This window comes from Schistocerca americana, chromosome 1 (genome assembly GCF_021461395.2).
Source record: "Schistocerca americana isolate TAMUIC-IGC-003095 chromosome 1, iqSchAmer2.1, whole genome shotgun sequence".
NCBI classification, from domain to species: domain Eukaryota; kingdom Metazoa; phylum Arthropoda; class Insecta; order Orthoptera; family Acrididae; genus Schistocerca; species Schistocerca americana.
Genome location: NC_060119.1, coordinates 305,684,295 through 305,696,502, shown reverse-complemented (window position 1 = coordinate 305,696,502; position 12,208 = coordinate 305,684,295). Strand labels below are relative to the sequence as shown.

Sequence of the window (12,208 nt, the reverse complement as noted above, 5' to 3'; positions counted from 1 at the left end):
ATCCTGTTATGGCTGGTTATTGTGCCCCCACTGAAAGAATTTTGGCCCTCACTTACCAACACCTCTCACTAACTGCCCGTAATCTAGCCTTCCACGTCAAAGACATCTATCACTTCCTTCATCGATTCTCCACCATCCCCCATCCCTTTACCTCCTGGATCCCTAATCGTCATTGTTGATACCACCTTCCTATCCACCAACACCCCTCATGCCCATAGTCTTGCTCCTATTAAACACTACCTTTCCCGATATTCTTCAGACTCCAAACCCACTACCTGATTCCTCAGACACCTTACTAACTTTATGCTAACCCACAACTACTTTTCCTTTGAAGGGTAAGTATATAAACAAATCTGCAGCACAGCTATGGGCACCTACCTGCATGGCACCCTCCTATGTCAACCTTTTTATGGGCCATGTAGAGGAGACCTTCCTAGCCTCCCAAAACACGAAACCCCCCACTCTGGTACAGGTTCATTGATGATATCACCAGGGTCTGGACTCAGGCCAAGACACCCTATCTCCGTTCCTTCACAACCTCAACAACTTCTCTCCCCTCTGCTTCACATGGCCCGCAGCAACCCAGCATGCCACCTTCCTAGATAAAAATAAATAGATGTTAACCATCTCCTCCCTGATGACTCCACACACCTCTGTCCACATTAAGCCCACCAACCAGCTGTCATCTCTTTCACACAAAAATATCCCTTTCACACAGTCTGACTACCCAGGGCCAGCGTATCTGCTGTGACAAAAAATCCGTTGCTCAGTGTGCTGAGGGTCTCACCAAGGCCTTCAAAGACAGACCCTATCTCCTAGGCATAGACTGCAAACAGATTTCCCATGTCATTTCCCCTCACACCCCCAATTCTGCCACCAACCGCAAGAACTAGCCACACAAAAGAGCATTCCCTTTAGCACTCAGCACAGCCCTGGAGAGGAACAACTGAACCACATCCTTTTCCAGGCCTTGACTCCCATCATCGTGCCCTGAAATGAGGGGGACCCCACCCGAGATACTTCCTACCCCTCCTAAAGTGGTGTTCCGTTGCTCAACCAGCCTCCACAACATCCTAGTTGCTCCCTACGCCATTCAGAATCTCAACTCCTTGCCACAAGGATCATATCCCTGTGGAAGACCCAGTTGCAAAATCTGCCCAATCCACTCAACCACCACTTCCTGTTTGTCCAAAAACAGGTTTATCCTACCGCACCAGTGACATGTCACTTCTGAAAGTAGCCATGTCATTTACCAGCTCTGGTGAAATTGTTCCACAGTTTTTATATTGGTATGACAACCAACCAGCCGTCCACCAGGATGAACGGCCACCGCCACTGCCAAACTGTGCACACCATGCAGATGAACGTCACACACTTGAGATCAATGGCAGCTTCACTACCTGTGCCATCAGCAACCTTCCCTCCACTACTTTCTTTTATGAACTGCACAGACTGAAGTTATCCCTACAACAAATTCTCTGCTCCTGTAGATATTTTGGCCTCAACCTTCAGTAACATACTCTCCCCACACCCTCCACCAACAGTTTTCACCTCACATCTCCTATAATCTGCTCACAATTTTCATCTCCCACCCTATTTATTTACAGCCTTCTGGCAACAAACCCACTTGCCTTTCCCCACTCCTCTCCTTTTTCCCCTACCTCCCTGCCCCACAACCTCCTGTTGGCAGTCTAGTCCCTGCACACTCCACCAGACAGCGTTCATCTCTCTCTCTCTCTCTCTCTCTCTCTCTCTCTCTCTCTCTCTCTGTCCACCCGTACACTACTATCCCTATCCCTTCCCCTTGACATGTCTTCCAATGAATTAGTGACACATATGATGTAGCTTCTTCATGTAATGTTAAAATTCTTGTGTACTCTGTGGTAAATCTGCTAGAAACTACCGACGAGTGCTGCATGGATGGCAGTGTGTCCAAAATACGAAAGATGGAATATTCTCCGCACATAAACTAACTACTAGGTAAATAGCCAAGACAGAGAATGCTATGACAAACATGAAGAAAGAGATTATGCAAGGACATCTATTTTTATGCGTACACTCTTAGGAATGATGAGGAAAGTAAAAGATGATATAGAAACATAACAAGCGGCCCAAGTTTTGGAAGATGTACTGCTGAAAGAGATTAAATTGGTGGCCAATATCATTATAACAAAAATAAAGAACAATGTATGAAAATGTACAGCCATTCCACAACAGATTAGCCTTGAAGGAAAATTAAGCTGTGATAACAATAAAACATTTTAAAGAACTTTAAACATAGCTGCGCTACAGCAATGGTTCCACGTAAATCAGACTAAGAACAGCCGACCAGTTGCAAAGGATAAAGTAATCTTTACCTAGGTTTCAATAGATATAAATCTATCTTCTTCAGAAGACGGCAGTATTATAACAACACGAAGTGATATGTCCTTATCGTTTAGGCAAACATCTGCATAGTTACATTAATCATATAAAATATAGCCCTGACAACAGGGTTTGTCAACCAAATAAAATAGGTACATAGAAGTTGCAGAGCGCCTAAGCGCTTAGGCGCTCTGCAACTTCTATGTACCTATTTTATTTGGTTGACAAACCCTGTTGTCAGGGCTATATTTTATATGATTAATGTAACTATGCAGATGTTTGCCTAAATGATAAGGATATATCACTTCATGTTGTTATAATACTGCCGTCTTCTGAAGAAGATAGATTTATATCTATTGAAACCTAGGTAAAGATTACTTTATCCTTTGCAACTGGTCGGCTGTTCTTAGTCTGATTTACATTTTAAAGAGTTTACCAGCAATGTTTCTTACACGATAAAGCCGTGTGTGTGTGTGTGTGTGTGTGTGTGTGTGTGTGTGTGTGTGTGTGTGCGCACGATCGAGCGTGGAGGTGGGGGTGGGGGGTGCAACTTTTTTTTCCATACTGTATGTGAAATGTCAGTCAGAAACATACAACAACCACATTAGTAGGTGTACGGCTTACAATAATGCAAATATTTCTAGTACTGATATACAAAGCAATAGTTCTTATATGCACACCTCTTTCACTGTGCCTGCTACAATTGTCTCTCCTTTGATATCCATACCACGTGGCTGGGAACCAAGTTTCACATCAGTTGGAAGATATGTTTTAGTTGCAATATCAACCTGCTTGATACTGTCATCAATTCCACAGGTGTAAAGAAAATTATCCACTGCTTTCATGCCATTAATTTGATTTCCATGTCCCTTTCCTTCAATTCTGTCATTCTCTCCTGAAACAATTTTAAAATAATGTTAAAACAGAATTTATAACAAAAGACTACATCTTTTATTAATTAGCCAAATTTTTGTTTCTGTGAACATTTATGACTAATTAAAATTGTGGAGTCTGGAAGGTACACGGGAGAACAAGTTACAAGTCAAAATTTCCGGTTGGTATCTCAGGTGTGCTAAACAGCACTACTGATAGCACACCAATTTCCATACTTTCATGTGCAGAATGAAGTATTTGTCTTTTACACATTTTTTACTTGTCACAAATGGCAATAATTTATTACAGTTTTCACACAGAATTACAGAACATAATTGAAAATAACATCACTAATTGAAAATAACATCACTAATTGAAAATAACATCACTAATTGAAAATAACATGACTAATTGAAAATAACATCACTAATTGAAAATAACATCACTAATGGAAAATAATAATTGCAAAAGTTGCAGTTACAACACACTAAAAAAACTAGCATAAGATTACAAGGGTACCTCCTCCTGAGGTCATGAAAAATAGTTCCATTCTGTATAAAAGGGAGTTGTGTGAAATTTCGACTCAGTTAAGAGGGAGGAGATCCCCTGAGTCTTCAAATCTGCAAAATCCAGGAAAAAAAGGGGGGGGGGGGGGGAGATTACCTCTGCCTGATAAATTCCTTGATTAACTAATGTGAGCAGGTTTCAGTCTCCTAAGCTGAATACATTCTCATTTCACAGATGACACCAGGAGGTTGAAGTGGTGGATTAATTATCCCATCCCACCCCAGGTAGAGAGCCATTCTTTCTGATGACCCAAACTACAATATTCCACTTCTCTTTCATTTTTCAAATGCAGGTAGCAGTTTTAAGTACAACGAGATAATCAGCAATTCAATTAATGGAGAGCTTTTATTTGTTTGTGTATCAGCCACCTGAAATAACTGCTATCTGTCACACCAATATTAGTAGTTTTATTATACAATTTGTGGGTGTGCAAGTTAAGTGTGTATCAAAGTGCTACTGTTCTTGAGTGAAGCACCATCTCAAGAAATATCTTTCTGTGGCCCTCAGGCTATCCTTCTGGATGCTAGAAGCTGTTTACCACCTGAAAACACTGCCATTCCAGGATGAATTTGAATTAGCACCAAAATAAGGGGGCACCATTTTTTTACCACCGAAATAAAGGTGCACATTTTTTTTTTTTTATATTTGTATTTTCTTTGTTTGTGTCCATATCAAAGTATGGTTCTTTATAACTTCACAGATATCAGGTGGTCGACTGTGATCTCCTGTGTCACGCTACAAAAACTCAAATATTGTTTTGGTGCCAATTTCCTGAATCTGCTGCCGTTTTGTTTTTTTAATCTAAATTTGTATTCTAAATTTAAAATGAATCATATCATTGCGCAGATACATCAGACAAAAATATTAAAAGAGTTCAAGTAGGAATGAATCAAATTCTAGAAATTACCAATACTGGGATTAGACACTTTGTTCCTAATAGAACAGTTCTAATCTACATCATATTTCGCTTGAGTAACGAGTTCTTTATGACAAATTCTTTGCAATGGCACTAAATTGAAGATTTTTCAACACACTACTCAGTCAATAAACCAAAAAATAAAAAATAATATCATCATATTTTTTAAATTTTATTGCTTGCTCATGCAGACCAAGCATGCTTATGCACCCTCTACTAACAATTGCTCCATTTTATGATGCAAGAGCAGGAACAGCAGTTGACAACATAATGATGGACAATAGCCAACTATTTTGTGTGTTGTTTTTCGTAACAATATATTGAGTATACTTTCATAACTTTTTAGATTTAGAAATAATTTTACATTTTATTGTTTTCTGGATTTTTAGTTCTGATAATGAATCATAAGAGTCAAAACTAATAATCTGTCGTGTCCATCACAGGCAAGTGAAACATTGAGAATAAAAAATTTTACAGTTATAAATTATCCAACAGATGAGTCAGGCTTAAGACAGAGAAGCCGTCCATGCTGCAGATCATATTTGAGCAATGTCATAAGTTTCCAGGGGATAAAAAGAGAGGCTTTATTAAAAAATATGAATTACGAAAGCAATTTTCTCATCAAATTATTCCCCCACAAAAACAGCGCACATACTAGTACTGATGAATGTGTATTAAAATTGGTACTGCAGTACGAATAATTAAATTGAAAATAATAATGTTTATCAGTTACTTGTGTACTATATTTTTTAAATGAAAGTAAAAAGTGAGCATTTTTCTTGTAATCAAACTTGAAAAAACAAGACACACTTCAGTTATTCCCACTAATGTGATTCCTTTCATTACATACCTATGTCAATTGCAGCAAGGCTATCAACGGAAAGGTAAAGTTTGTTTTTATTTGTTTACATTACTATACAATCACATGGAAGAAAAGTTCAGTATATGATACAATAAAAAGTATCCTCTGGCATGCATTTCATAGTGTTTCAAAGAATATAGATGTACATTTAGACCTGGGGCATCGGTTGTGAGTTACAACATTTCTGGTGAACACTGTTCATGCAAACATTGGGTGTATATGGAAAATAGGCCACAACTGTTCCTTTTCTATGAGCTACAATGTACTTCCTTTTCAAAATGACGAGTATTGCTACTTTTTCACAACATCTTTCAGTAGAAAACACGGTATTGCATTGTGACCAAGAGCCACGCCAATTAACATGTCCCAAGTAGCAGGAATAAATGAAACTTATTTACTCTCAATAATAGAATACAACAATACAGTCATTTGGACATTAATCAACACTACTTGGTCCCAGTTCACCGACATTCACTGACGTAGCACTAGAAGAGTCCCGACAAGGGCAACATTGATGCAGCCATATTGGTAGAGGATGTTCTAGGAGAGATGGCCTGGTAAGGCAGAAGCTCGTGGCCAGTTGGAGGTAGCATATATACTGTAGACATGTGGACAGATGGGCTTTGTTAGACAGGCCATGGGTGCAGCCAGCATGATCCAGGAGCAATGGGGAGTTGTACACTGACAGGTCACGGGTACAGCAGACATCGAGTCCAGCGTGGATAATTATGATGAAACAAAAAGCGAAGACTCAGACACTATGGGAGCTCCAATTGAGGTACCATGGAGGATCAGCAGTTGGACTGGAGTGTCTCCCAATACCAACTGGCTCTGGTTGGCTGGGAAGTGTCCTTTATAACTGCCCAGTGGAAGAATACTTCCACGATGACAGGTGGGCATGTGATCTGCAGAAAAATTGGTGCTTTTGCCACAAAGCACTGATTGTGGCTCCTCTCTCAGTAAAGCTGGTTCTACATGTTACCACATTTCTGCAGGAGATATAGTTGACAACAAACATGGTGTGCTGATGTCATTATCATACAGTTTATTGTGCATCTCTTGTGGTGGTGTTGCCAGTGGTCCAGAGAGGTGGCAGCCCACAGTACACATCTGAGTTGTGTTAATAGTGTATCCCAAGGGGATACTGTATGAGGAAAGTTACTACGTGTAGATTTTCCATACAAGGATTTCCCGTATATCCACAGGGAAAGGTGAAATAGCAGAAATTCTGCACAAGCACTACTGATCGAGTTTACTAGTTTTGTTTACACCTTCAAAACAAAGAATTATCAAATTCCACCGGCATTTCAAAAACCTTACCAACACTTCATGCAGGACGAATATGGTATATTTTTCGAAGACTATCAACTAAATATGTTCAAACTTAGAATCTGAATGATTCATATAAATGCATCTTTGGTTCTGTAACAGTAACAGATGTAATACATGTTTGGAGAAAATAGGTGCCACATCATATTGACCACAAAATCTATATTTAAATTTCCTTATCATTTCAGTCACACTCTAACTACATCCATATGCTGAAGGAACATCTAGCCATAAAGACCCAATTTCAGTGAGGAAGACAGTCCAGAAGTTATTTCAGGTATGCCACATTTTGCTCATGTCACCCATTGGTGATTAAACCCTGTAGAGCTACTAAACTAAAGGATGTTGATGATGACGTTTGGTTTGTGGGCACTCAAGTGCGTGGTCATCAGTGCCCTTACGAAGTCCCATTCTTTTTTTTTATGCTCCAGTTCTTTTACATAGTCCAATCTAGCCACTGTCACAATGATGATGAAGATGATGACAATGATGATGAAAACAACACAAACACTCAGTCCCCGGGCAGGGAAAATCCCCAACCCAGTTGGGAATCGAACCTGGGATCCCTTGATCCAGCAGCAGCAACGCTATCCACTAGACTATGAACTGCGGACAAACTGCAAGGATGTTGACTGTTACATTTCAATCGCTGCTCTAAATAGTCCTAGACACTTTCTATGACATTAAAATTGGGTAATTTAACAGACCTTGTGTGATAGGTCCTAAGTGTTTAGCAAACCAGGAATGTATGCATGCAGACCTATAAACATAGCTATTGTCACCTTGGAAGAGAGAAGTGTCCATGGCATACTTATCTTTAAGTTATAGAAGAAAGAGCAATACATGGTCACCGAGAACATTGACCTAAATATTCTGGTTTATGCCCATGGTAACCTGAATAAGTGGGCTTAAGTTGTGGAATGAAAACCCTCCAAAATATCACACAACCACCTCAGGACTAAAATGCACTGTACAAACACAGCATGGTAAACATATTATTAGACCATCAGTGCATTCAGTGCTTTTCATCATTTGAAAAGCAGCAAAACTGTGACTCATCAAATCATATTACATGCCTGCAATCTGCTGCTGTCCAATTTCTGTGTTGTTTAGCCCATCAAAGATTTGAAGCTTTTTGTTCCACTGAGAAATGGCTTTCTGTGGGGCAAGCAGCTCAAAATATCCCTTGCTTGCAGTTCCCTTCACTATGTATGCTCAAAGAATGGTTGAGATAGACCTGAATTCAATGACAACAGCAACTCTTGTCAGGTTTGAAATGGGTTGTCACTGGCAAGGTGGATCACTCCCATTTAGCCTAAGTTAGTTACGATATTTTTACAGCTAATGTTCTTACGCCCTGTGTCATGGCTGCGAATGGTAAACCATTCTGTGTACACATTTTGGACAGTGTATGTTGATACACTAACAAACCTCGCAACTGCATTCACACTGGCGCATAGGCATGTCCAGAGACAACAGTTCCTTTCTGTCATTCTGTTACATCTTTGTTGACCCATCTTACTGAGCTGATTCCACACACTGCTATGACTTAAGTCAGCAGTGAAAGGTCACATAATCACCTGGTACCAGTTCTACACCACTCCAAAGTAACCAGTACGCTCTTTCAAAGGGGTGACCAGTAGTTTGTTTTTGAACTTATAAGAACAGGCCACTGACTAATTTGGAGAGGACATGGTGAATCGAGTTGAGATGCTTGCTTGGCTATTAAATCATACAATTTCTGTTTATGCATGTTCCTCTGTATTTCTTTCCTATCTAAGCTGACTGGATAATGTATCACGAATCTCTGCCCAGTTTTTCTTGGCAGATAAATGGGTCATGTGCAGCAGGATAACCTTATGATGATTTTGTCATTTCAAATGTATTACATGAACAGGGAACTTGTCTCAGAAGCTATATGTCTGAATTTGTGGTTGGCTAAGTATCTTATTAATTATGCCAAACATGAACAACAAGTGTGAATTCATCACCTTGACAACAATGGAGGAATGGGATCTAGCACTTAGTTACTGAACTCTATAGAGTTAATTATATGATGTGTTCTCTGTACTGATGGATTACTGACAGGGATATAACACATTAAACTTACCCTTATGATAACAAGGTAAATTTTGAATGTAGCAATGCTACATAAACAATAAAATATTTCTTACTTTTTCTGATGAAGCCTGTCATTTATATTACAAAAATCATCAAAAATGGATAATCATACTGCATCGATTGACACTGAGTGATTCAGAAAATGCGTCAAACGAATAAAGCACTGAAATGCTTGTGCATGCTAATATTTTAATTAGACATAACTTATGAACAAGTATAAAAAATACACAAATATTTGTGGACTGTACTTTTAAGTTGTGTTTCTGAAACATGTTTTAGATAATTAAAATTTTATCACACTATGATGGTATAAGACTCCACAGCAAGAAGCTGAAACATACATAAAAGGAATAGTGGCATTATGTTCATGCACTTTGATTGATATTGAAGTACTCCATTGGAGCTTATGACATTTTCATATATTTTTACTTTTCAGAGAGACTTGATAAGTATCCATTTCCTACAATATGTAGCCTTTTCAGTAGTTGCAGGGGCAACAGTCTGGATGATTGACTGATCTGGCCTTGTAACAATAACCAAAACGGCCTTGCTGTTCTGGTACTGCGAACGGCTGAAAGCAAGGGGAAACTACAGCCGTAATTTTTCCCGAGGGCATGCAGCTTTACTGTATGGTTAAATGATGATGGCGCCCTCTTGGGTAAAATATTCCGGAGGTAAAATAGTCCCCCATTCGGATCTCCGGGCGGGGACTACTCAAGAGGACGTCGTTATCAGGAGAAAGAAAACTGGCGTTCTACGGATCGGAGCGTGGAATGTCAGATCCCTTAATCGGGCAGGTAGGTTAGAAAATTTAAAAAGGGAAATGGATAGGTTAAAGTTAGATATAGTGGGAATTAGTGAAGTTCGGTGGGAGGAGGAACAAGACTTTTGGTCAGGTGATTACAGGGTTATAAATACAAAATCAAATAGGGGTAATGCAGGAGTAGGTTTAATAATGAATAAAAAAATAGGAGTGCGGGTTAGCTACTACAAACAGCATAGTGAACATATTATTGTGGCCAAGATAGACACAAAGCCCATGCCTACTACAGTAGTACAAGTTTATATGCCAACTAGCTCTGCAGATGATGATGAAATAGATGAAATGTATGATGAGATAAAAGAAATTATTCAGGCAGTGAAGGGAGACGAAAATTTAATAGTCATGGGTGACTGGAATTCGTCAGTAGGAAAAGGGAGAGAAGGAAACATAGTAGGTGAATATGGATTGGGGGGAAGGAAATGAAAGAGGAAGCCGCCTTGTAGAATTTTGCACAGAGCATAACTTAATCATAGCTAACACTTGGTTCAAGAATCACAAAAGAATCCTGGAGATACTAAAAGGTATCAGATAGATTATATAATGGTAAGACAGAGATTTAGGAACCAGGTTTTAAACTGTAAGACATTTCCAGGGGCTGATGTGGATTCTGACCACAATCTATTGGTTATGAACTGCAGATTGAAACTGAAGAAACTGCAAAAAGGTGGGAATTTAAGGAGATGGGACCTGGATAAACTGAAAGTACCAGAGGTTGTAGAGAGTTTCAGGGAGAGCATTAGGGAACGATTGACAGGAATCGGGGAAAGAAATACAGTAGAAGAAGAATGGGCAGCTCTGAGGGATGAAGTAGTGAAGGCAGCAGACGATCAAGTAGGTAAAAAGACGAGGGCTAATAGAAATCTTTGGGTAACAGAAGAGATACTGAATTTAATTGATGAAAGGAGAAAATACAAAAATGCAGTAAATGAAGCAGGCAAAAAGGAATACAAACGTCTCAAAAATGAGATCGACAGGAAGTGCAAAATGGCTAAGCAGGGATGGCTAGAGGACAAATGTAAGGATGTAGAGGCTTATCTCACTAGGGGTAAGATAGATACTGCCTACAGGAAAATTAGAGAGACCTTTAGAGAAAAGAGAACCACTTGTATGAATATCAAGAGCTCAGATGGAAAAACAGTTCTAAGCAAAGAAGGGAAGGCAGAAAGGTGGAAGGAGTATATAGAGGGTTTATACAAGGGCGATGTACTTGAGGACAATATTATGGAAATGGAAGAGGATGTAGATGAAGACGAAATGGGAGATAAGATACTGTGTGAAGAGTTTGACAGAGCACTGAAAAACCTGAGTCGAAACAAGGCCCCGGGAATAGACAACATTTCATTGGAACTACTGACGGCCTTGGGAGAGCCATTCATGACAAAACTCTACCATCTGGTGAGGAAGATGTATGAGACAGGCGAAATACCCTCGGACTTCAAGAAGAATATAATAATTCCAATCCCAAAGAAAACAGGTGTTGACAGATGTGAAAATTACCGAACTATCAGTTTAATAAGTCACAGCTGCAAAATACTAACGCAAATTCTTTACAGACGAATGGAAAAACTGGTAGAAGCGGACCTTGGGGAAGATCAGTTTGGATTCTGTAGAAATGTTGGAACACGTGAGGCAATACTAACCTTAAGACTTATCTTAGAAGAAAGATTAAGAAAAGGCAAACCTACGTTTCTAGCATTTGTAGACGTAGAGAAAGCTTTTGACAATGTCAACTGGAATACTCTCTTTCAAATTCTGAAGGTGGCAGGGGTAAAATACAGGGAGCGAAAGGCTATTTACAATTTGTACAGAAACCAGATGGCAGTTATAAGAGTCGAGGGACATGAAAGGGAAGCAGTGGTTGGGAAGGGAGTGAGACAGGGTTGTAGCCTCTCCCCGATGTTATTCAATCTGTATATTGAGCAAGCAGTAAAGGAAACAAAAGAAAAATTCGGAGTAGGTATTAAAATTCATGGAGAAGAAGTAAAAACTTTGAGGTTCGCCGATGACATTGTAATTCTGTCAGAGACAGCAAAGGACTTGGAAGAGCAGTTGAAGGGAATGGACAGTGTCTGAAAGGAGGATATAAGATGAACATCAACAAAAGCAAAACGAGGATAATGGAATGTAATCAAATTAAATCAGGTGATGCTGAGGGAATTAGATTAGGAAATGAGACACTTAAAGTAGTAAAGGAGTTTTGCTATTTAGGGAGCAAAATAACTGATGATGGTCGAAGTAGAGAGGATATAAAATGTAGACTGGCAATGGGAAGGAAAGCGTTTCTGAAGAAGAGAAATTTGTTGACATCGAGTATAGATTTAAGCGTCAGGAAGTCGTTTCTGAAAGTATTTGT

At 39.4% G+C, this 12,208-nt stretch overlaps 1 protein-coding gene across 1 annotated transcript in view; it reads right to left on the bottom strand.

The window, feature by feature from the left end:
• LOC124595822 (actin-interacting protein 1) overlaps positions 1-12,208 on the bottom strand; it is a 181,219-nt gene that overhangs the window by 71,112 nt on the left and 97,899 nt on the right. The window contains exon 10 of the mRNA XM_047134719.1: positions 3,045-3,259. Within this exon, the coding sequence (XP_046990675.1) occupies positions 3,045-3,259 (215 nt within the window). The remainder of the gene's footprint in view (positions 1-3,044; positions 3,260-12,208) is intronic.